Source organism: Pinus tabuliformis, chromosome J (assembly GCF_031772625.1).
Source record: "Pinus tabuliformis cultivar Carrire ecotype Pingquan chromosome J, CPIR1, whole genome shotgun sequence".
In the NCBI taxonomy this organism is placed as follows: domain Eukaryota; kingdom Viridiplantae; phylum Streptophyta; class Pinopsida; order Pinales; family Pinaceae; genus Pinus; species Pinus tabuliformis.
Genome location: NC_142295.1, coordinates 84,132,046 through 84,159,103, shown reverse-complemented (window position 1 = coordinate 84,159,103; position 27,058 = coordinate 84,132,046). Strand labels below are relative to the sequence as shown.

Sequence of the window (27,058 nt, the reverse complement as noted above, 5' to 3'; positions counted from 1 at the left end):
CTCGTATTGGTCACTCTACTTGTGATCTGTTGCCCCTGATTTTGTTGCTAAACTCTAGGAGCTTCTGCTGGCTGTTCACACTGACCTTCAGCTATTGACAACTCTTTGGACCTTTTGTACACCTTGCCCTCCATAACATCCCGCCTAACTATAATTTTCCTGGCTCTTGGGATGAAGATCCTGTATGCCTTCGAGGTTTCGCTGTAGCCAATGAAGTAACCTCGCTCTGCAGTCTGTCTAGCTTCGAACGTATCTTGCCTGGAATGTGATAGTATGCTAGGCAACCAAATATCTTGAAATGGCTGACATCTAGCTTTTGTGAAAATCCCTTAGTCAGAATCCCTGCTGCAGCAAATTGATGTTACTTCTCCTACTTGTTAATCCATGCAAGTTATTTACCGTGTTCTACGGTAAATATCGAAGCAAATACATCTGCAACCTTCACTTAATTAACATATACGCGGAAACAAAATACCAAGCAAGAAAGGAAATTACAACATATAGGACACAATTATTTTTGGACAAAGAGTCCCCGGAAAAACCCAATGCGGGAAAACTAGTGCAGCAACTCGGAGGGTTTATTATTATGCAGGAGAAAATTCTTAGTACAAATCTAGGATGCTTAACTAGCAATCCTTTACAAAGAAAATACTGGACAAAAGACTGGTGAAATGATCTCACCTTGTCATTGGAGAATCAGTCACTGATCCTTCAGCTCTGGAGGCTCTGCGTCAGCCTCTACTTGGCTTCTGCGCAGAATTGTGTCACCTTGGGTAGCTTCTGCGTCACCCCTCCTGGGTATTACGTTGCCTCTCTGCTGGCTAAGAAATCGATTTTCCTGCCTCCCAGAGTCACACCCTGGCTTCTGACAACTGAACTCCGAATTCTCTCAGCAGAAACTCGATTTCTCCTCACTAACTGCACTGCCTCTGCGTTAGCACTGCGTAGGCCACCGTCAACCTTCCTTTGGATGTCTTTCTGCCCTCTCTTTGCCTTGTACTCTCCGGAAATTCCTTCTCTTGGATTCTCACTACCCCTCTGCTACAAGATCTTCTCAATCGATTTTCCTCCTGAGAACTTCTCACCTCAGAAAATCGATTTTCGCAATCTCTTTGTGTATTTTCCAAATGACCCTCAAACCCCTTATTTTATCTTTGTTAATTTTAGGTATGTTCTATGCTTAGAGCAATTTATTTCAATTTTATAGTTAGCTCAATATCTTTTCCAGATTAGCAATCACATCAGCATTAAAGTAAATTGCAGATAGAACATAAACATAGATCGCAGAAGACAAGCCAAGACAAGAGGACACAAGATGTGGTGCTAGCCAGGGACAAACCCCAATGTGGGGAAACCCTTGATCAATTCTTCTTATTTGTTCTTCAATAGTTCAGCAGAGAGATAGAGAGATAGTACATTTACAACAGAAGTCAATACTTTGACTTATCTAAATAAGAGCATAGATCATCCCTAAGAAGATGATACATGAGGTAGTTGAATTCAGTTGAAGACATGCTGCTTCTACTGATTCTTCCAGGTGACTCCATCACCATGCTGCGCCCATCATGCCTCACTAATCATGATTGTACCCATCACTGTATTGCATCATGTACTTGCTGTCCCATGTGCCATTGCTGCACCATGCTATCACACTGCTTGTCCCAATGTTTAGCACTGGTGTACCTTGCTGCCACACATGCTGTCCCAATGTTTAGTACTGTTGTACCTTGCTGTCACACATGTTGTCCCAATGTTTGTTGCACCAAGCACCATTGCCTAGCTGTCCCCTTTACCATGCTCCAACAAGCACCATTGCCTAGCTGTCCCATTTGGCATGTTGTACCTTGCTGCTGTCCTAATGAGTTTGCAGCACCATGCTAATGCTGTTGTCCCATTGCAGCCCTGCTGTCCTATTGCTTTCTCCACCAAGTATCATAGCCTTGCTGTCCCATTTGCTTTCTCCACCAAGTGACCTTGCTGTCCCATGTATCTAGCTGCGAACACATCATACAAACACTGCTCCAAATAGTTTATATACTGTTGTTCGTGACTGTTCTGGTTAGGGCATTAGGGTAGCCCTAAACTCCTCACACAGTCCTTGAACAACCCTCTGGAAAATTGTGGCACACCCTTAAGAGACACCTCCTTTGCTACGCTGCTGCCTAGGGTCAATATCAGCCCTTAATCTGCCCCTATGCAAGCCTTGTTGTGGTGCTAAGGCCTGCGGCCTAGCACACAGCAGTCCTGTAGCCTTAGGTCCCTCAAAACAGTGCCTAAACCAACAACGTTTAGCCCTTAAGGGCTTGGCCTAGCACACCGCATACTTGACCTCTATTATAGCAACTCGGACCCCAAAACAGTCCTCCTATTCCACATTGTTCCAGCCTCCTTATGCTGTGACTAGGGCATGTTATAACCCTTCTTGACTGCGGCTAGGTACAACTCGTTTAGGGCCTCCTCTATAGCATTATTTCTCCATCCTAGGACTGCGGCTAGGCTCCTTTAGGAAGCATATAGAAGTAGGGTCTCTTTTCTAGAATGGCTGCTCGATCATCCTCCTTAGGTCTGTGTTAGGGTATCTTCCTTAGGACTGTGTTTGAGCTTGTAGAGGGCAGCGTGTAGGCCTCCTTCCCTCCAGTGTCTTAGGGATACTTCCTCCTAGATTTCTCTCACACTAAAATCCAAGACAAGTGGAGAGAAATCAAGAGAGAAGTGTGTGTGAAATGACTCTCAAGTCATCTCCTTTTATACTAAAACGTTGAACACATGTGGGTGTTATTTAGTTGCTGGCCGACCTTGACGAATTGTCCTATAAACAAATAAATTTATAACTGCATGAAAACTTATCGAAATCAGATGACCTTTAGATCAATCCTACACCTCTCGATGAGAGGGATCCAAGAAAAATATTAGTTGCCATAAATAAGATGACCCACATGGAGTTTGGCCCTAGTTGCTAATTTTAACAATCTTCCTGTTGGACAACGAATGACCTAGATTACATCTTAATCAAAGGCTCAGATCATTTTGGCTTGATCTGTATTTTAATTTTAGTTTAATACCCATTAATGTTTTAATTTTTCTAAGTTTAGACTTAGGAACCCTATTAAAAATATTAATTATTTTAATAAAATCACTTATGGGTGGAATTTCCCAAAACGCTTTCTGGGTCCTTTAGAATACTTGTGCTCAAGCCTCCGTGCGAAATTTGAGGCTAGAGCACATCCAATGCTACCCCAAATCAACACTTCCTCTAGCGAGGAATGTGCTCTAACAATACACTGCCTCTCTGCATACTGCTCTGACTCTGAAGCAACGTCTTTGCACTGCTGATGTGACATGCTGTCCATCAACCATTGCGTTGCTGCTTCTATTGTATTGTTGCCTTTGACACTGCCAATGCTACAGTTGTACAACAACTCCCTCTCAAACCCTGCATCTGCTATGCTGCTAGCACTGCCACTGCTAACACTGCATCTGTACTACAACTCAGATGCTGAGAGAAGCAACTGAAAACACCCAAAACTGGACCAATATCTAGTGGATACTCGTGCTGAAATCCTGACTGTTGCTAGTCCCTTCCTGCCTCTGACGCCACTGCGTTTCTGAAACTCTGCACTGTGCCTCCTCACACTGCTGCCTCTCTGCTCTGCGCTGCTCAGTCTCTGGCTCCCCTAGCCACCACATCTGTCGAATCAACACTCCTTGGCACCAACTGAAATATGTACAAGGTTGTACACCGCGTACAAGGTTACTGTTCTACCGAACTCCACCCACTGTGTTGCAGGCACACTTGCCCACCGGCTCGTGCACGCCTGACGCGGGCGCACCTACCCACGGGCTCGTGTCGTTTCGCTGTGGGCGCACCGCCCCAGAGCTGCCTTGCCCAACTCGCCTCACCCGATACCTCCGCGCTGCGTTCAACCTTCCGCCCACCCGCTGTAACTTCTTTCACCCGTCATTTGGCGACTTGTGGCTCGTTCGTTTGGTCTGCCCACCGCCTGCGGTTAACTTCGTTCAGCCCAACCTGCGGTGCGACTGTCTGCCCTAACACTGTCTCGTCGTTCCGCCCATCTAGCGGGCACATCTCTTGTACTTTCGCTCGGGTAGTCTGCCCATATCACTTGGACTCCTTTGCGTTTGATGTGTGGAGATGTATTCTGCCCTTTGCCACCAATCTGCCTGCTAATATATATGGCTATTCGCCCATGGTAGGGGCTTCGACCATCGTCAAGCCGACCTTCCATTTCACCACTTCGCCACTTCTCTAGCACTGGCCTAGGTGTGGGGCGCCCATGTGTAGGACCGCCCACCCATATAAATTCGCCATCACCAACACTTAGTCATTTTTCCATCATGACTTCGTGTGATGCTTTGATATCACCACTCAAGCTCTCCCTCAGGTTTAAACCATGTCTATCAAATAAAGGAGCCCAACCGCCTTGCCCAACTTGCCTCACTCGATACCTCAGTGTTGCGTTCAACCTTTCGCTTGCCCGCTGTAACTCCGTTCACCTGCCTGTTTGGCGACCTGCGGCTTGTCCGTTTGGTCTGCCCACCGCCTTCAGTTAACTTCATTCAGCTTGACCTGCAGTGCGGTCGTCTGCCTTCACGCTGTCTCGTCATTCCGCCCGTTTAGCGGGCGCATCTCCTGCACCTCTGCTCAGGTGGTCCGCCTAGAATGCTTGGACTCCTTTGCAATGATGAGTGGAGATGTGTTCTCTCCCTTTGCCACCAAGCCGCCCACTAATATATATGGCTATTTGCCCATGGTAGGGGCTTTGATCATCGTCAAGCCGACCTTCCATTTCACCACTTCACCACTCCTTTAGCGTTGGCCTAGGTGTGCGGCGCCCATGTGCGGGACCGCCCACCCATATAAACTCGCCATTGCCAACACTTGTCATTTTTTCCATCATGACTTCGTGCGAGGCTCTTGGCTCGTTCAGTTAGCCCGACTCGTTGTTCAGGGGCACGCTTCAACTGGCCGGTTAAATGCGACCAACTCGTCTCGCCCATCGTGCGCCCATGCCGACTCATGCCAACTCGTCGGTTAAACATGCTCGCTTGGCGTGCCCGACTCGCCAACGCACGATGATGATTCGTGGGCTTTACATCCTCCCCCACCTAAAGTCATTGTCGTCCTCGGCAATCCGGCTATCCTCCGTAGCTTCCTGTCGTACTTCACAATCTTTCTCTTCCATCTCCATAGTGAGTCCTCCGTCTCCCAGCTATCCTCCTCTGGTGCATCCTTCCATCTAATGAGAAATTCCCGTCGCATGTTACTCCCAAGACCTGTTTTTCGAAGATCCAAGATCTTTTCCAAAACAAAGTTTGGCCTGTCAACAATCATGGCTGGTCCTCTCGGAGGCTCCACCTTGTCTGGATGTTCTACATCAAGTCAACACTTCTTCAACTGACTAATATAAAAAATAGGATGTTTTGAATGCATGTGGCGCAGAAGTTCCAACTCATAGGCAACTTCTCCCACTTGCTTCTTCACTTGAAATGGCCCCTCATACTTCCTCGTCAAAGATCTTGCAGTCCCCTTTGGTGGCTGAAACTGATCTCTGGCGATCCTGAGAAGAACCATATCCCATATTGAAGTGTGCATCTCGTTTGTCCTTATCTAGCCATTTCTTCATCCTCCTTGCAGCCTCGTGCAAGTGCAATCGTGCCAACTCCAAGGTCTCATCCCATGCCTTCATAAACTTCTTCGCATGAGGACTCCTCAAGAAACCTCTTGTCAATACGGTATGAGGAGTAATTGGCAGTTGTCCATTCACCAACTCAATTGGACTATACCCTGTTGCGGAACTCTTCTGCATGTTGTAGCTGAACTGAGCTACATCCAAGAGTTCAGGCCAATTCTTCTGATCAGCCGTCACATAATGTCTCAAGTAATCCTCTAGCTATGCATTGATTTGCTCAGTCTGCCCATCAGTCTGCGGATGGTAACTCGAACTCATCATCAAATCTGTCCCGACTAGCTTGAACAATGTGGCCCAAAATCTCCCTATAAATCGTGGATCTCGGTCCGACACAATGCTTAATGGCATTCCTCAATACTTCACTATGTTCTTAAAGAACAACTCCGCATTATTTTCGGCTCCACAAGGTATCTTCGTTGGAATGAATATGGCATACTTGGAAAAACGATCAACCACGACCATAATCCCATTATACCCCTGCACCTGCGGTAACTAGGTAATGAAGTCCATCGAGACACTCATCCATGGTCTCTTTGGAATCAGTAAACGATGTAACAATCCTCCCTGCCTCTGGGTGTCTGATTTGTTCTGCTGACAAATAATACATGTGTGCACATACTCCTCTACATCCTCCCTCATCTTCTCCCAAAAGAACCCTCTCTCCAATAATGCCAAAGAACGACGCTGCCCTGGGTGGCCAGCCCATGGAGAATCGTGGCACTCCTTGAAAAGGTGTCTCCTAACTCCAAATGTCTTCGGAACATAGAGTCGGTTCCCAAAAAATAAGAGTCCATCTTGGAGAAAAAACTTTCGTGCCTTCCCCTCCTTTATTTTCTTCACAATATTTTGTGCCTGAGTATCAGTCTCAATGCTTTCCTTGAGCTTATTTTGCATCTCCTCGGTCATCTGTACCCGACTCCTACTCCGTGCTGCCCGGTCTTCCTCCCCCTCCAATGCTTCTAACTATCCCTTCCTGCTAAGGGCATCTGCAACTACATTGAGTCTACCCGGCCTGTACTCAATAGTCATGTCAAACTCTGCCAAGAAGTATTGCCAACGAGCTTGCTTCGTTGACAGCTTTGGTTGTGATGTAGAATAACTCGTTGCAACGTTGTCAGTCTTGACAACAAAAGGCTTCCCAATCAAGTAATGCCTCCAAACCTGCAAATAGTGGATGATCGCAGTCATCTCCTTCTCATGAACTGGATACCTCCGTTCTCTATACTGCAATTTCCGACTCTCATATGCCATCGGATGCCCATCTTGCATAAGAATTCCTATCGCAAAATCGGAAGCATCTATGTGTACCTCAAATGGGCGCTCAAAGTCAGGTAACTTCAGTATCGTTGCTGAAACCATCCTCTTCTTCAAGTCTATAAATGCCATCCGACATTTCTCCGTCCAATTCCATCGCTTATCCTTCTTCAAAAGGTCTGTCAATGACGAGGTCACTTTGGAGTACCCTTCTACAAACTTCCGTTGGTAGTTGGTCATTCCCAAAAACACCCTCATATCATGGACATTCTTCGGTTCGACCCAATCCTCTATCGCCTTCACCTTGTTCAGCTCCATCCGTATGTAACCTTGACCCACAATGTGCCCAAGGAATGGAATCTCGATCTGGGCAAACACACACTTTGACTTCTTTAAGTACAACTGGCTCTTCTTCAGTGCCTCAAACACCAAAGTGAAGTGCTTCTTATGATCCTCCATGTTATCACTGTACACCACGATGTTGTCCAAGTATACTACTATGAACGAATCCAAGTATGGACATAGTACATCATTCATCAAAGTGCAAAACGTAGCAGGAGCATTACACAACCCCAATGGCATGACAAGAAATTCAAAGCTTCCTTACCTTGTCACAATCATTGTCTTCCTCTCATCTCCTTCCGCTATCCGCACCTGATAGTTCCCATGCCTCAAATCTAGCTTGGAAAACACTCGGGTTTTCGCAAGCTTATTGAAGCAATCTACAGCTAATGGCAAAGGATTCCTGTTCTTTATCGTCTGCTTGTTGAGAGCACGATAATCACAGCACATCCATAGCTCATTCATATCTTTCTTCCGCTGGAACAATACTGGAGCTCCATAGGGGGACCTTGAAGGTCTTATGAAACCTGCATCAGTCAATTCCTTCAACTGTCGTTTCAATTCCTCCAACTCCGGTCCTGACAATCGATAATGAGCTTTTGCTGAAGGTTGGTTCCCTGGCTCTAGCTCAATGCTATGGTCCATTGCACGCCTTGTGGAAGTTTCTTTGGTAGCTCATCGGGCATCAAATCTGCATATTTGGCCAACACCTCGGAAATTTCAGCTGGAACAGGCGTCCCCACTCCATCATCGCTATCAACTTCTCTGATGACTGTCGCATATGTCTCTACATCTGGTTCTCGCATAGCCTTCTCCAAACTCAGTGCAGAAACATGTTGCACCTTGACTTCCTTCCTTTGTTTATGAGCAGGCAAAGTCCAAGTCTGTGATCCTCCAATTAGCATAATCTCATTGCGGAAGGGAACAATAACCACTCTATTGCCCTTCAAGAAATCCTGCCCCAATATTATGTCAAAGTCGTTCATCTCCATCACCGTGAAGTCCAATTGACCTGGCTAGTCTTTGATTCGAACCGGCACTTCGTGTGCCAATCCATCCACTTTAGCCCTTGAGTTCACTGCCTTGACCTCCACATCCGACGGGATAATTTGCAACCCAACTTCCTTCGCTAAACGTGTAGTGATGAAGTTGTGTGTGGCACTCGTGTCCACCAATGCTTGGATTGTCTTGCCATGAACCACCAAGTCCAGGAACCCCAAACTGTGAATCCAAGATTTCCTGGTCAAAACTTCAGATTGCATACATACTTGGTCTCTGCAATTAGCTCCGATACCATCTGTCACTGTGGGATTGTTCATTTGGTTGCTGATTAGCTAGAATATCTTCTTCGGATAGAGGTATTGGTGCCGAGGATATTCTCTGAAGGGTGAGCCATTTTTGGCACACTAGTTGTATTCAGAAATTTGCTTAATAATAAAACCTTCATATATGCTGCACCAGTTTTCCTGCATTGTGTTTTTGCGGGGATGATTGTCCAAAATTAACGGTGTCCCTTGTGTTGTCTTAGTTTATTTCAGTTGTTGATCTGTATGGTTGTGAACGCTGCAATTATGTTTACTTTGATGTTTATGTCATTAAATAACTTGTTAATGTAAAGAACAAGTAGGAGATAGTAAACCAGATATTATAGTAGGGGTTTTTGATGTGTTAGATTCAGAAATTTTCACAATATGTTCATGTAAACACAGATTTTGGTGTAGGAGGAGAACCACATTGATTTCTTTTCTTGCAATCACATCGATTTCCTGCAATTCTCTTTGGAACCGAAAATCTTGATCTGCTAAACTGGCACCTCGTACGACCTCTCTTGGCAATCTTGTACGACCTCTCCTGACAATCTCGGCCTTTGTGTCTGCAGAATAACTCTAGGGTAATTCCTCTAGATCTTAGAAACTAGAAGAACACTAATGAAAGAAAACTTCGAAAATATTTACTGCTTCAACTATTGTTGAAACCCTTGTTGGTGTGAAACCCCACGCTATCACTGCACCCTCTTCATTGCAATAAATTTATCTACAAGATTTCCCATCGATTTCCTTTATAATCTTTCAATGAGAAATCAACAGCTAAGATCTAGATCTAAAATGATTTAATTGATGGGTAAGATCACTTACGAACTTTACTAGAAGTCTCTAAAGGAATCAACCATGTCTCAATTATTACTAATTAATTAATCCATTTCCCTAAGTTAAAACTTAGGAAAATAATTAAAAATTGATTAATTAATTTAATTAAAACATTTCCTTTTAAAAGAATAACTCGGGCTTGGAGATATTTTTTACTCTTGTGTTCCTAGTCTCATTGACACCACTTGAGACTAGAACACCTGTCCGAGCTACATCAACCAACAAAATGAAGTTCTAAGTGGCCTCTAGAGTCCAAAAACAATGCTACAAGTTATTGGGCCATTGGCCTACTACAAATCACTGATCAACATGATCACTCATCAAACTCGCCATTGATTCACCACTACTAGAAATGTGATCATCAACAAGAGCTACATAACATCATCTAGCTCAAGGTCTTCATACTTGGATTGTTCAAGCTTATAATATGGTAGAAATTGAATTTTTTTAACATGCCTAACCAATGATTTTGGTTTGAGTGAAGGGTTCATCTCGTCAACCTTATAAAATGTTAGAAAAATCTTAGCATGCCTAACCAATTGTTTTGCTTTGAATGAAGGTACATTTTTGTTAAGGTCATGGTAGAGGAGTTCAACAATCAATACCACCGACGTCATCGAAGTTCAACAATCAGTACCATGAACATCAAGGTACATAAAGGGATTCGTGCTCTTGATCAAATGCCAATCCCATACCCTCACACATGATAGAATCCAATGGAAACATTAAAATCGCCCATATTGTGAAATCTTGAAAGCCATTAAGTTTGCTGGATTTTGAGTGAGATCTAAAATTCTAGTTTCTCCATATGAAATTCAATGAGGTTCGAACCACTCTCAAACATCCTGAGTCAATTCATGGTAATGTTAAAAATTTATGTTTCATTTTCATCCTTTTATTGTAAGAGTTTAATATTACCATTTATTTCCAACATTGCTAGGGTTGAGTTAGGTTTTTTGTGTAGGTTTAAGGTTTAGGAGGTGGAGGGTTGGTTTTATGGCCAAAGTGTACTATTTTGGAAGGAAAACAACCCCAAGTTTCCTCCAAAACCACCTACAAAACCACCATCAGTGGTCCCGGACTCCCTCACAAATGTGAGATGTAATCGGCTTGGTTAGGGTTGGAACCAACTAGTTGAGGCCAGTGTGTACCAGCTAGGTACCAAAATAGCCGGTTTGATACCTAACCAATACAAATCGGCTGGTTCCAATGCTAATTGGTCTGATTTTGTACTTAGTTGGTACAAACCAGCCCTTACTGTCCCTAACCGGCGAGTTCCTACCCTAACTGGCCCTATTAGATCTCACATTTGTTGGGAAGTGACAAGTTTGGTACCTAACTGGTATAAACTGCCCTAACCCATTGGTTCCAATCCTAACTGACCCGGTTAGATCTCACATTTGTGGGGGAGTCTGAGACCATTGGTGGTGGTTTTTCAGGTGGTTTTGGAGGGAACCTGAGGTTGTTTTCCTTCCAAAACAACCTCCCTTGGTCATAAAAGCAACTCTCCCCCTCCTAAACCCTAAACCTACACAAAAAACCTAACTCAACCCAAAATAGCCACAAACTAGCCCTCTGATTGGACTTTTCTATTAGTTTGTTATTTGGGCCTATCTGATCAACTGGTTTGACCAATTTCCGGTTCAAACTGGTCGGTTTTTGAAACTATGCCTTTTGAGCGGTAACCCACCTTCATCCAAGAGGAATGTTGGATGGTGAGATGTGTATCACTAGTGCAAATGGTGGAGGAGACTGGCATATCATCATTAATGAGAAAATGTGTAGGGATGCTGTCTGGCTGGCCAAGGTAGGAGAAAAAGTTCGCACCTATAGGGTTACCCATTTTGATGGGTAACGATGACCTTGTGACTCGACTCGCTACATACTTGCAAAATTGTGGTCATTTCATTGATACGTTAAACTTATTCCATTTATCCCATTATAAATGCATAAGTTACCAAACGAAAAATTATATTTCATGGGTAAAGTATATTGTAGTTACTAATTTGAGGCTAACAAATGTCAGCAACAATTGTTGTATAATTGCTAGTATGTAGTCTCATAGCTTGTTGGCAAGTCTGGTTAGAAATTGAAGCTAAGATTCTTCCTTACTAGAGATTGATTGCATGCATCATTAACAATGATGCGAATGTCTTGTAAAAAAATCATAGCCATTAGCATTATTAATATCTAAGTTGCACGAAGCGCCGAAACATTTCAGAGTTTCCAAAATGGGTATGTTTAGAAACGTCACCTCCCAAAAATGGAAACGTTGGCCGAAACGTCACACACACACACACACATATATATATATATATATAACACATTACCTTGCAAGAAAAAAGGGAATAAGACCCATAGATGACAATTTAGAAGGAAAACCGAGTCTATATTGACTCTCATAGATGATTACATGATGGTCGAGTTTTGGCCAAGTTTCGACCGAATTTCAGAGTTTCGGGTATGGGTACAACCCGAAATGCCAGGTTCCTAGAAGTTTCATGCAACATAGATTAATATTATTAATGATGGAAAATTGATGAAAAAAACAACAGAATGTGCATTTGTGTGCATTTTCAGGTTTGTGGTATGCGTATACGGTAGTATTGTTTTCCTTTTGTTGATATCATGCTCTTGCATGTTAATGAAAACATAATTTTAGAAATTGAAGGGCTCTACCTAATAGATTTTTGAAAATCACTCTTGTACATATGCATCTCCATATGCTATTTTAAAATCATACTCGCCCTTCTAGATACGGGATTTTGATGAATTGCTTTCTATAGAATATTATATCTTTGAATGGTAATATTTCTGAATTCATTGAGTTTTGTGTTTCCTTTATAGTAGCGTAGGTGACTAATTTCATTTGGATTAATATTTTTTAAAGTTTATTTGATGCTGCTGCAGGCCTTTGAAATTATGCATGATCATTTTACTTAATAGTGTTAGATCCTTGTTTTCTTATTGGACTATATCCAAAACCAAGAGTTTGAATCTGTTAAGAGCAATTACTTTTTATAGCAATTTGTTTTGAGTTTGGAAGTTGTGATTTCTTGATATGTTAATCTCTGTTTTGAAATTGTTTAGGATATTTGGAGTCCATCTTGCAAACAAGGTCCCATTGTGACTTTCAATTTGAAAAGACCTGATGGTAGTTGGGTTGGTTACAATGAAGTTGAGAAGTTGGCATCTACAAGGGGAATTCAGTTGAGGGTGAGCATGTGAACATTGAAGCAAAATTTATTACTAGTTATTGCTTATAGGACATAAGTTTGCATTATTTTTCATTGTTCAAGGAGATGGTTGATTTTTCATATGATGTGTGATTTTCCTTTTAGTGTTTGTCTTATGTGTCAATATTTCATTTTTGCAATGGCCCTGCAGAAGAATTCATTTGTGTTTAATGCACATTAAGTGGTAGTTATATTGACCATTAATGAGAGCTTTACAACAAAATAATTGTTTGTTGTACTATACACTAAATAATAGCAGTCCTGTACACAGGTTTGCAGTGACACATCACACAATACATTAATAATAGCTATTCTATACACGTGACAGTAGCTATAAATGCAGTTCAAGGAAAAAAGTGAAATTTTGAAATTTTGAGTAAAAAGTGTTGAATGTTCACCTACATTAAATGCAGCAGATGATCTTCAATATATGCAGGCTACACTATAATGAAATGGGGGGAGTAGGTGTGTAAAATGCAGACATTCTTTCCAAAGGTGTGAATTTATTCTCCACCTCAACTCCACTTAATATGAGGGTCCAGTTGAGAAGGTGTGCATTAGTAAAAATAGCAACGTCTTAACATGTCAATGAAACAAGTTCATCGGATTCAATTTTCTTCAAGGAACCCAAACATATGCTCACTAAATCCCAACAAGCAGAACTTTGCTTACCCAGAGGCTAGGTCATAACTGTACAAAATGAAGGGAACTAGGAAATTATTCGTGATCTCAAGGCCATCATCCATGATTTGGCCCCTTGGGGACAATGTTATTATAACCAAATAGTTGAACGGACAAGGAGACCCCTCGAACTGGGAACCTGTCAGAACCGGACCGAACTCGGTAAAAAACCAAAACAAAAAACTGTTCAACCAAAAATACACAGAATATTCAAATTTTGAAGAAAAGCATATATATTCGTTTCCATCCATATGAATCAAAACCATTTATACAAAAATATGCGAAAGTTCTCCTTTATATAGCATGTAAGGGTGCATATAACCAAAATAGCACCAAGTGCAATCCATATCTGAACCAAAGATACATCACAAACAAGTTTTAGATGACCTCTACCATCCAAAAAAATCATGCTACAACAAATATATCATCAAAATCATTGCCTATATTGGGATCTTTGTCATCAATATCGCCCTCCAAGCATTAAAATAATATAGGAAAAGCTTAACATGTCAAGTCAAGATTATGTTTGACTACCTAGGGTCATGGTAGAGGAGTTCAATATTCAATGCTACTAACATCAAGGTACATAGAGAGCCTGGTGCTCTTGATTAAATGCTAGTTCCATAGCCTTTTACATGACAAAATTTAATGAAAACATTACAATTCCCCAAACTTGAAATCCTAAAAACTGTTATGTCCACTGGATTTTAAGTGGGATCTAAAATTCTACTTTCTCCATATGAAATCCAATGAGGTTGCAATCTCTCTCAAACATCCTGTAACATTGAATGGTAATGTTAAAAATTTAAGTAAAAGTGATAGGCATTCTCCTTTATCTTTCATTTTCATGAAAGATAAAGGAGGATGGAAATGATCCTTGGCTTTAATCTAATTTTATTGCTCAAAACCCCAAGGCACAAAACAAGTTTTTTTGATGATAAGATTTTGAAGAACAAGCTTGTTAAACAAATTAATCTAAAATGGGAAATAAAATTTTTGAATTTTATCTATAAAATGGTTGTTGAAGAATGACTTACTGTTTACCCCAATACTTTATCTCAAGTTGCCGAGTTATGAACCACAATTGTTCTTAAGTCGATCATGCAATTTGGATAGTGAGGTGGGCTTGGTCTTGAAGAGAGAAGATCACCCCCACCTTTGTCTGAAAATTTCCACACATTTCGGATTCAAATAGGAGAGACCTCTAGTGAGAGGTCTCTGATTTCGAGAAATCTATGTGATGAATGGTAGTCTTATCCCGATTTGAGCTATCTCCTCAAATGATTGGTCCAACCTTTTGTTGAGAAATCTAGGGGGCAACAAGTGTAGGTGATTTCTCTTATTTCTGATAAGGAACAATGAGACAATAGGACACAAGATATAGGCGATTAGACAGGGCCAAAACGTCTCCAACTAAGAGGAAAACCTACGAGAATCCTTCTCTTCTTATAGAACTTCAATTGACAAATTGCAAGACCTATGACCCTTGACCAAGACCCTCCAAGACCAAGTCATCTTTCTTGATGAGCTTTCCTTGCACAACTTCCAACAACAAACTTCAACCTTCCAACAAATTCTCCAACAACTTCGAATCCAACAACAATTTCTGCAACTTGAACCTAGTAGATTCAAGAACTTTGACCTAGCAGCTTCACAACTTCGACTTTGATGCAACTTCAACAACTTCGACCTAACAACTTCACAACTTCGATCTAGAGGCAACTGGACAGCTTCGACCTTGCAGCTTCACAACTTCGACGTTACAGCTTCACAACTTTGACGTTACAGCTTCACAACTTCATGCTTATAGCTTCACAGCTTCGATGTAGCTTCAAAATTTTGTCTAGCCCAAAAATTATTGAAACCTTAACAACAGAGCGAGAGAGAGGCCCAAAAACACCGATATTGATCTTGTTCTTCTTCTTCCTCTTTTTCCAGAGATCGAACTTGCTTGAGTGAGTGTGCAAATGAAATCGAATTCCTTCTTATTTATAGGCTCGTGAAGGGTACGGATTGCTATCTTGAGGCCGACTTGTCCCTTCATGTAGTCTGACTTGATCTTTGTGCCATGATGACATCTTGGAGGGTCTTTTGACTCTATTTTGACTCAATTAAAATTTTCTTTACAATATGTAACATGCCCAAATGGGTCTTCAATACATGACAATGACTCAATAAACTTTATGACAAATAGTAAATTTATTTTTTTGTCTTAATTAAATACATAAAATCACGGTTACATATACCATTATGAAGATCGAACGTAGTTACATATTTCAACACTCCCTCTTAACTAGGGAGGTATTCATAATCCATACAAGGTACTTGGACATTCTCAATCTGAAGAATTCTCATAAGGAGAGTCGGATTGGTAACCTATCTATATAACATCATATCATCCAACATTGTCACATAGCAAGGCCTTGACTAACAACTCTATCTCTCCATAAGATCATAACGCAATGCTGGTGAGACCAATCATTTATAGACACCCTCAACATTGTCTCTCTCAGAGCATACCCCACCCGAGTTCTCCCAGAGTATGTTCCACTAGGACTATTCTTATCTTAGATTCGCAGTCTTCAAAGAATATCAGTCTTCTACGATTACTCTTATTTTGGATGCCTTGCCACATCCTCAAAGAATATTGGATGCCAGATGCCTACCCAATCCTCCATTCTATCTTCCCACGTGAAAACAAGAATGATGTGTCTATCTCTCCCTCTCAATTAGGGAGGATATGCCCTTTCCAGTGAAGGAATGTACCCAAGCTCCCTCTTAATCAAGGACTTGACCAAGCTCCCTCTTGACCAGGGACTTGCTTCCAACAACTCTTTAGGTGGAGATCATGGGACAATCTGTTACTTGAAGAGCTCCCCCTTTCGATGTCATGAACTTCTGTTTCGTTATTCAAGAGTCTTCATATTTTTTTGGGACTTCTTCGTAGGGCATTGACCATCCATCACTTTTATTCATGAATCATGTTAGTCATGTCATCCTTTCTTTCATTGGAAAGTAATCCATTAGTCCATATTTAGCCTTTCCTTCATACCTTGCTACCTTCTCCGCATCATGTTTCCTTTAGGATCTTTCATCCTACCACATGAGTGTCAGTTGTAGATGAAATCTACAACTCTTCCTTTAGTATCCCTACATTAGCTCATCCAGATATTGTTCAAAAATAGAAAATGAACATTAAGTCAAAAATACATTTGTGATGGTATTTCGCCATGACATCTCCTTATTTGCATCAACATCCCGCATGTATATTGACACATCTCGAAAAGATCTTTTTTCAGACTTTATCAGGATCTTCATATCTTTCCCATGGACATATCATAGTCAAATCTTCTAGTCCTTGGATGTTGATTTCCTTCTCTATAGTTGCATTTTTCATGATCTCTTTCCTTCTTTATTCACACATTTTCTCCCAGGAACTTCCAATCATAGTTCCTTCGACTTTGTTAGCCACGTCATATTTCATATGAGGACATATCATGTTGATTTCATCTAGTCAATGTGTGAACCATGGCTTCATGCATCCTTTCACAGGAGGAGATCCTTTCTTTTGATCATGCTCTTGAGGTAGAACACTCATTCACGATATCTGCAACTATATGACATGACTGTATTTTATCAAGTACAAGCATACATACATCATCTCTTTCTTTTGGTCACCTAGACTTCCTTCGGTAGGTTCCTTGATTGAAAGAACTTCAATCCCTTGACCTGCTTCACTTTTTTTGTTAAAATTGGCAACCAGGGAAAAACTTCATGTGGGTCATCTTATTCATGGCTGATAATATTTTTATTAGATTCCTCTCGTCGAGAAGTGTAGGATTGATATAAAGATCATCCGATTCCGATAAGTATTCATGGAGATATGAATTTATTTTGATTATGGAATTATTATCAAGCCGACCTACAACTCATGTAGACTCAGAAGCCCAACAGTCGCATCTATTCACCCACCAACGTTGTGTATAAATATAAGAGGACTTTTCCTCATTTGGACTCACTCATCTCATCACATCTCTCTCTCTCTACTATGCAGATATGAGTCTCTTCTCTACTGCGCTGAAATGGGTCTCTCTCTCTCACACATGTGAAGCCGGAAGCTGTTGAATTTGAAGCTGCAACTGCAAAAGTAAAGATTGACTTGCGTGGCCTAGAAGATCTCCTCTTTGGAACTGCGCTATAGGTTCATCTGAACCTCCTTTGAAAGCTGCAACTTTTGGTGGTGGAATGAAGTCAATCCGACGAACGGTTTGCAAGATATCGACTGCCCTAGTTTGAAGCCGGAAACTGCTGAAACTGAAGCTGCAACTGCAGAAGTAAAGATTGACTTGCGTGGCCTAGAAGATCTCCTCTTTGGAACTGCGCTGTAGGTTCATCTGAACCTCCTTTGAAAGCTATAGCTTTTGGTGGTGGAATGAAGTTAATCCAACGAATGGTTTGCAAGATATCGACTGCCTTAGTTTGAAGCCGGAAACTGTTGAAACTGAAGCTGCAACTGCAGAAGTAAAGATTGACTTGCGTGGCCTAGAAGATCTTCTCATCTGAACTGCGCTGTAGGTTCATCTGAACCTCCTCTGGAAGCCGAAACTTTTGGTGGTGGAATGAAGTCAATCCGACTGTCGGTTTGTGAGATATGGTCTGCCCTAGTTTGATAATGAAGCCGCTAATGCTGATGCTACTGATCTAGGGTTTTCTACTGCTGATATGAATCCGATTTATTGTACTATTTCTCTCTGCTGAATTATTGAAGATAAAAGAAGATTTGATCAGAGGGTTTCCCCACACATTGTGGGGTTTGTCCCTGGCTAGCCGCCACATCTTGTGTCTCTTGTCTTGGCTTGTTTTTTGTCGATCGTTTAATGTTCTATCTGCACTTTACTTTATGTACATGTGATTGCTAATCGATGGAATATAATAAGAAAAAGAAGTAAAGTGTTATAAGCATAGAATATGCCATAACTTAACATGGTATCAGAGCTGAGGTGAAGACAAAGCCCGAGCAAGAGCAAGAGCAATCATTGAAGAGAAGATTGGCAAGGCTATCCTAAAAGAACTATGGGGTCCTCAACACTCTTTCATGCCGAAGACAAGCTCCGTGAGAAAGCTGACTATCACAGATGGAAGATGTCTATCGATCTAACCCCTGAAGATCAAGGAGTGCTGGACCATGTAAGAGGCAATATTGTTGAGCCTTCATCAAATGCATCTGCTGCTGCCTGGAACAAATGGAAAAATGGAGAAGTCAAAACAAAGAAGATCATCCGGGACTCTATCGACAAGCGCTTGGTGGGCTACATCTCTGATCTAGACACGTCCAAGGAAATCTACGACAGACTGGTGAGTTTATTTAAAGTTAATGATGCAAATCAAGTTTTGTTTCTTAGAAATAAGCTAAGGTAAATCAAGAAGAGTAAGGATGAAAGTATGCAAGCATACTTCTTAAGAATCACCGAGATCAAGAACGATCTCCTATCTATTGGGGAAACTATTACTGACAGAGAAATGGCACTCACAACTCTTGGAGGATTACCATCCGAATGGTACATGTTCAAGACTACTATTCTGAACTATAATGTAATTCCTGGTTTCGAGGAATTAATGGCTAGATGCTTTCAAGAAGAAAAAAGGGAAGAAGTGCAAGAAATGCCCATGCCTAAAGGTCCTCCTGCTGCTTTTTCTTCTCATGCAAAGAGAAGAAAGGACTCACACCGGGATGATAATCAAAATCCCTCTGATGGCAAATCAAAGGAATGACAAATTCAACAGCAAAGGTAAGAGGAGAGCTGGAGATCGAGGAAGAGGACAACCATTCAAGAAGGCTAGAAAGTCCAGGATGTATTATATGCACCTGACCTCAAAAAGAACCTAGTGTCCATCTCGGCAACGGAAGACAAAGGCTACAAAGTAACCTTCAGCGATGGCAAGGTACGTATATGGAAAAAATAATGTTAAAGATGCTTTTACTCTTGGGTTTAGTGTTGATTCATTATATCAGGTCGATGGAATTCCACTAGGTGTCATGTCTTGTGACACATCTCTTCATTCTGAACTTTGGCATCAGAGGTTTGCCCACCTTCATTATAAAGCTCTACTCGATGTAAGACAGACGGTAACAGGGATGCCCGAATTCCAAGTAGAGAAAGAAGGTGTATGTCCGGGATGTGCCAAAGGAAATCTCAAAAGGGGACCATTCCCCTCAAGCCAAAGCAAGACCTCCGATATATTACAGTTGGTTCACTCAGGCATACCTGAGGTTGGCATTAAGAGGGAGACTACTACACCACATACTCCTGAGCAGAATGGTGTGGTGGGAAGGAAGAACCACACGATGATGGAAGCTGTCCGGGCCATGCTACATGATCAAAGACTTCCAATGTTTCTATGGGCTGAAACTACAATCACCGCCGTATATGTACAAAATCGATGCCCTCATCAAGCATTGGGTTCCTAATCTCCTGAAGAAATGTTCACCATCGGTCAAAGGGAAGTCGTGATTAGTCATGATGTCACCTTTGACAAAGATATGGCTCTCAGCAAGGTGGACAATCTGCTGACTTTGAGTAGCTCTCATGAAGCCGACACCCGGGAACCGAAAGAAAAGGATGATGAATCAATGCCTGATGTAGAAGAACCCATGGATCCGATTGATCCTCATCCACATGAGCCTTCCTCTTCTAGGAAGAGGCCTTCATGGCTTAGGGGGATACTTGATGATGCTGAAGGACATGCTGCACCCTGAGGAACCTTCCGTAAAAGTAAGAAACTTAACAGGTATCAGGGATACCTGACCATCATGAGCACGATCATACAAAATGAGCCTTCATCATTCTCAGATGCCGTCAAGCATCAAGTATGGAAGGATGCTATGACCATAGAATATGAGTCTATTATGGAGAATGATGTCTGGGAAGTAGTTCCCAGACCCTGGACAAGACAATTGTTACTTCAAAATGGCTTTACAAGATAAAGCATGCAGCAAATGGAAGTATGGAAAAGTATAAGGTTCATTTTGTTGCTCATGGTTTATCCCAGAAGGGAGGTATAGACTATGATATTTGCACCTGTTTCCAGATATACTACCATCCGCTTGATCATAGCCCTTGTGGCTTCACAAGGATGGAACCTACATCAGATGGATGTTAAGACCGCGTTCTTACATGGTTCTATCAAAGAAGAGGTCTATGTGGAGCAACTTGAAGGATTTGAGATTTATGATTGAAAATCTCATGTATGCAGGTTGAAGAATGCTCTTTATGGGCTGAAGCAAGCACCCTGAGCATGGTATGAGAGGATCGATAGCTACTAGATGAAGCTGGGATTCACTAGGAGTGAAGCTGATCCTAACCTTTACTTTAAGGTTGAAGATGACAAGCCTCTCATACTGGTGTTGTATGTGGATGACCTCTTTTTAACAGGTGCAAACCCTCTCATTCACAAATGTAAGAGGGAGATGGCTTCTGAATTTGAAATGAAGGACCAAGGACTTGAAGTGTGGCAGAAGCCAAGGGAAATTTTCCTATCTCAAGGAAAATATGTGGTAAATATATTGAAAAGATTCGGTATGATGGACTGCAAGCCTGTGACTACCTCGAGGATCTTAACTTTTAGAAGTTATATGGTAGTGATGTCGGACCAGACTTGGGAAATGCCTCTGAGTTTCAAAAACTCATTCGCATTGATGTTCTTGGTGAACCTCCGTCCGAACATATGTTTTGCAGTTAGCATTATGAGCTCATATTTGGTTGAGTCTCACTGGTTGATGCCAGGAATCTTCTGAGATGTCTTCAGGACACAATCTCTCATGGATTAAGATACATTGTCGGAGATGTGAGACTACTTGGATATACTGATGTTGATTGGGCAGGCAGTGTGGTGGACCGTAAGAGCACTTCTGGGTACTGTTTCACCTTGGGATCTGCTTCGATATCCTGGATGAGCAGGAAGCAGAAGTCGGTGGCTTTGAGCACCGCCGAAGCAAGATATATTGTTGCTAGCATAACCTCGTGTGAGGCAGTCTGGTTGCGAAAGCTCTTCAGTGAGCTGTTTGGATTTACATTGGATACCACTGTGATTCTCTGTAACAACCAGAGGTGGGATTCGATTATTGAGGAATCCCGTATTCGTCAATTGCTCCAGCAGATAGACATCATCTGGGATATGGTAAGTCGATGAGCAAGGAAGCTCCATCACATTAAGATGATGTACAGGTTGATACACCTTGTCAAAGCCCCGAGGAAAGATCTAATCTGTGATTTTCCCAAACGACTTGGAGTCGGCAAGAAACCCTTGTACAAGGGTCCCGCATGTTGCATACATTGAGCTCTGGGAGCTCTGAGGGCTTGCGGTTCCTACTGGAGCAACATACGACCACAGGGTGACTCACCCTCCCCTGGTGGTGCACACTGGAACAAGATGATTCGCTCTCTTGTGGGACAAGATGATTCGCTCTCTTGTGGAACAGGATGATTCGCTCTCCTGTGTAGTAGGATGATTAGTTCTCCATGGCGGCCTGGATTGATGTGTTCTCCATGGCAATTGTAGCAGGATTGATGTGTTCTCTTGTGAGGCCTGGATTGATGTGTTCTCCATGGCAATTGTAGCAGGATTGATGTGTTCTCCTGTGAGTACAGGATTGATTAGTTCTCCTGTCGAGGCATCCTACCCATGCAGTCTGGGACTCATGGGAAGTACCTCTCATCTGATCAATGAGCAGGGAATTGAAGTTAGGGACCATAGTAGTACCGATGGACGCATCGTTGTAACTACCGTACTCCCTACGCTAGGATGACCTCCATTGATCTGGGATCAATGATACTGGTCTGGGACCAGTGGTAGGAGTTGTACCATACTATGACGCTGACTTCGGGTCGGTTGAGACTGGTCTGGGATCAGTGGTACATACTCTAAGACTGACTTTGAGTCAGTGGAGGATGATATTGGTCTGGGACCATTGGAGTTGTACTCACTATGACGCTGACTTTGGGTTGTTTGAGACTGGTCTGGGACCAGTGGTACATACTCTGAGACTGACTTTGAGTCAGTATGATACATCCTCGATCATTTCTTCTTCTTCATAATTCGGACAAAAGCAGAGCAGAACAGAGCAAAACAGTACAGATCAGTGCAGGCAGAACAAGACAAAGCAGAACAGGCAGAATAGAGCAGAGCAGGGCAAGGGTCAGGCTGTACAGGGCAGTGCATTTGATGGATGAATAGTAACGACCGATAGACAGATTGCAGATGAAGTTCTCCATGGTTGAGAGGGAGTGTTAAAATTGGCAACCAGGGCAAAACTTCATGTGGGTCATCTTATTCATGGCTGATAATATTTTTATTAGATTCCTCTCGTCGAGAGGTGTAGGATTGATATAAAGATCATCCGATTCCGATAAGTATTCATGGAGATATGAATTTATTTTGATTATGGAATTATTATCAAGCCGACCTACGACTCATGTAGACTCAGAAGCCCAATAGTCGCATCTATTCACCCACCAACGTTGTGTATAAATATAAGAGGACTTTTCCTCATTTGGACTCACTCATCTCATCACATCTCTCTCTCTCTACTGCGCAGATATGAGTCTCTTCTCTACTGCGCTGAAATGGGTCTCTCTCTCTCACACATGTGAAGCCGGAAGCTGTTGAATTTGAAGCTGCAACTGCAGAAGTAAAGATTGACTTGCGTGGCCTAGAAGATCTCCTCTTTGGAACTGCGCTGTAGGTTCATCTGAACCTCCTTTGAAAGCTGCAACTTTTGGTGGTGGAATGAAGTCAATCCGACGAACGGTTTGCAAGATATCGACCCCCAGTTTAATTAATACCCTTTTATTATTTTAATTTGCTAAGTTTAGACTTAAGCATCCATTAAAAATAATTAATTATTTTAATAAAACCTTCTACGGTGGGATTTCCTAAAATGATTTCTGGGTATTCTCTAATACGTGTCCTAGCCTCCTTGCAAATTTTGAGTGTTAGAGCACATCCGATGCTACCAGAGATCAACACATCCTCTTAGCGAGCAATGTGCTTTAGTAATGCAACCTGCTGAAGCATCACGCCTCTGTAACATCTCCCTCTGCACTGTTGATGTCTGACAACATTGCCCACCAACTACTGCGCAAATGCTGCATTTGTGCTGCTGCTGGCCATGTCACGATTCACTGCAAGCATTGCAGCCCTATACAACTGTTGCTACTGTTGGAACAACAACGGAAAAGCATCCAAAAAACTGAACCAAGGTGATTCAGCGTGATGGATCTGCTGCTGGAGTTTTGACTTCTTCTAGTCTCTACGCTGTCTTTGAAGCCACTACATTGCTGTTGAATCTGCTTTGTGCCAACTGCACTGCTGTCGACACTAGCTTTGCGCTGCTCAGACTCTGGTGCTCCTAGCTACTGCAACTGTCACTTCGACACTCCTCTGCACCAACTGACCCTGGTACATCTTGCTACTTCTGATATGGGCTTCCGTAGCAAGGTATTGATCTAAGAGGTGGACTCAAGGATCTTGCCCATCTGCAGCTCTTTCGAACTACAGTACTTGATCACCCCACCTCTCCCCTGGAGTTATCTGGGGAATCATGGAAAACTCCTCTTCCTCTATCTTAGCGGTTGCAGTCTGCAAATCATGTTTCTTGTCCTTGTCCTTCTTCTTGAGAGGACACTGTGTAGCATATTGACCAAATTCACTATACCAAAAACATTTGATCTTTGAGACGTCCTTCTTCCACCTCCGCTGCTCCTGCTGCCCCTTTGATGCAAGGGCTGCATTCTCTTCCTCCTGCTTGGGCTTCCTCCCACTACTGCTGCTACTATCGAGTTTGCACTTGACTAAATCTCGCATCATCTCTTCCTGTTGAAGAGGGCAACTACTAGGTTAAGGGCAACGGTGGAGGCTTAGCCCATTGTCACCATAGCTAAGTCTCCCCACTCTTTATGGAATTTCACCGATAGGAGGAGTCCCGATAGTATAGGGATCACTTGTAAGGTATATGTCAATGAATAGTTGAGAAGTGACCCTAAAAACCCTTTCCCAAGGATGGAGTGAAGAATGGAGCTTGCTTGCTTTTTAAGCAAGGGACTTGGTCCACGAGGGGTAAGGGGTGATGATTGGAGGGTTGAAACTTGAGGGAGAAAGGATAGACTTATTCACATCATCTCTTCCTACTGAAGAGAGGCCATTCTTCAGAGATTGATTTTAGGGCCAACCTCACCATTTCTGTAAGCTGAGGTGTTGATCCTACAATAGCCAACTGATCTCGGACTTCCCAAAGATTTGATAGGAACAGATCAATGCATATCCCTTTCTCCATCCTTGCTGATCTTAACTTCTCTTCCAAGTACATCTCTCACTACTCGGAAGATCCTTGATATAGCGTAGCCAAGGCATCCCACATCTCTTTGGCCATCCCTTTTGTTAGTTTTTGGTAGCATCAAAAGTGCTCTAGCCTTGAAAATTGGTGGAGAGGCTAAGGCACATGAGTTCTAAAGAACCCAGAAACCGTTTGGTGAAATTCCACCTTGATTTTATTTTATTAAAATAATTAATATTTTTAATAGAGTTCCTAAGTTTAAACTTAGGGAAATCAAAATCTGAATGGGTATTAATCAAAATATGGGTGAGAATAATTTAGAAGGCAAATCAAGTCATGTTTTAAACTTAGTTGTTGATTAGAGACTTAATCTCGACCGTTGAAGACTCAACAGGAAAAGTATAAAATGTAGGCTTGGGGTTCGTTTGGAAACACACACGGAGAGAACGAATTGATCAAGAATTCGATTCCTAGGGCAGAGTTTGATAAGGATTTCGAATTAAATGATCATTCTGCAGCAGAGGGGCAGTGAGAATCCGAGACAAGGACTTTTTGGAGAATACAGATAGAGAGGCGGAGAGAGCCAGTAGAACATAAAAGTTTCCTATCATGCAGAAGCCAGAACTATTGGAACAACTGAGAAAGCTGACATAGAGGGTAGAAGCCGAAACTGCCGGAACAACCAGGAAAGTTGATGCAGAGGGCAGAAGCCGAAACTGCCGGAACTGTCGGAACAACCAGGAAAGCTGACGCAGAGGGCAGAAGCCAAAACTGCTGGAACTGCTGAAAAAACCGGGAAAGCTGATGCAGAGGGCGAAAGTCGGAACTTCCAGGAATAGCCAAAATTTACTTCAGCGTTCAGAAGAATAACTTGATGAATGTAATTTGAAAAATCAAGTAGGTGAAGTAGATTCAGATTTGTTGTAGTAGGGGTTCCTTCGAGTCTAGGAATTTTCACATGGTATGAGAGCATTGATTTTGAAACAGGGAAGAGCAGATCTAGTGTTGTGTAGTGAGGCTGAAAGCTGCACTTGGTAGCAATTCAAATTCCCTTGAAGGCATGGTGCAATCTTTGTTGGGAAGCAGATCCGGGGAAATCTCTCTCTGAGTGAGACGACAGAGAGGTACGATTTCCAGTTCGTGAGTTTGCGGAGGCAGAGGGAGTGACGCAGAGCCTCAGCGCAGTGCTTGAAGGGCACAGGTTCTGCCGCGGTAGAAAGCCGCTAGAAAAGAACGAAGACACATAGAAGGGGAATTTTCTCCTCAGAGGACTTCCAACCAAGGAGTCTGAATCTTCACTTGCTAAACAACAGCGGAGAGGGGCAGATCTGCAAGCTCCAACAGGGGCGCGTAGGTTGGTCTAGTGTTGTGCAGAGGAGAGAGGAGGTCATTCGACATTTGGCAGAGATGGCATCCGCATCTCCAGGAGGGAGGTGGGGAGATTTAGAGCTGTAGTTCGAAAGAACTACATGTGGGTAGGACCCTTGAGGAGTCCACCTCTTTGATCAATTCCTTACTACGAGTGCCCAAGATTCATTAGCGAGATGGACTTAGTGTCAAATGATGTAGTGGATTGTTTGGAGGACAGATGAAGTAGCTGGGGACCAGAGAATGATCAGCGCAAAGCAATGTTGGCAGCAACGTAGTTGGCATAGTGCAGGAGTCAGCAACAGCACAGAAGATTCAAAGGGTTAGAATCAACAGTAGTCAGATTTCAACATTCATTGTATTATGTTGAACACAGTTAAGTTCAACTAATTTTGGATGTTTTTCAGTTGCTTCTTAGATGCAGTGTTAGCAGTGGTAGTGCTAGCAGCATAACAAATGCAGCGTTTGAGAGGGAGCTGTAGTACAGATGTAGAAGTGGCAGTGTCATGGGCAGCAGTACAGTAGCAACAACAACACAGTGTTGGTGGCAACAACAATGCATAAAGGAGGTGCTTCAAAAATAGAGCAGCATGCAGGTGGACATTATTGCTAGAGCACTTTCCTCGCTAAGAGGGAGTGTTAGTTTTTGGTAGCATCGGAAGTGCTCTAGTCTTGAAATTTGGTGGAGAGGCTAAGGCACATGAGTTCTAAAGAACCCAACAACCGTTTGGTGAAATTCCACCAGGATTGTATTTTATTAAAATAGTTAATATTTTTAATGGAGTTCCTAAGTCTAAACTTAGGGAAATTAAAATATTAATGGGTATTAATCAAAATATGGGTGAGAATGATCTAGAAGGCGGATCAAGTCACGTTTTAATCTTAGCCGTTGATTAGAGACTTAATCTCAGTCGTTGAAGACTCAACAGGAAAAGTATAAAATGGAGGCTTGGGGTTCATTTGGAAACACACACGGAGAGGATGAAT

General features: G+C 42.4%; 1 protein-coding gene across 4 annotated transcripts in view; it reads left to right on the top strand.

Moving 5' to 3' along the window:
* ABA3 (molybdenum cofactor sulfurase (LOS5) (ABA3)) overlaps window positions 1–27,058 on the top strand; it is a 425,672-nt gene that overhangs the window by 162,922 nt on the left and 235,692 nt on the right. For all 4 annotated transcript variants that reach the window (XM_089377211.1, XM_089377210.1, XM_089377209.1 and 1 more), the window contains one exon: window positions 12,545–12,670. In XM_089377211.1, the coding sequence (XP_089233337.1) occupies window positions 12,545–12,670 (126 nt within the window). The remainder of the gene's footprint in view (window positions 1–12,544; window positions 12,671–27,058) is intronic.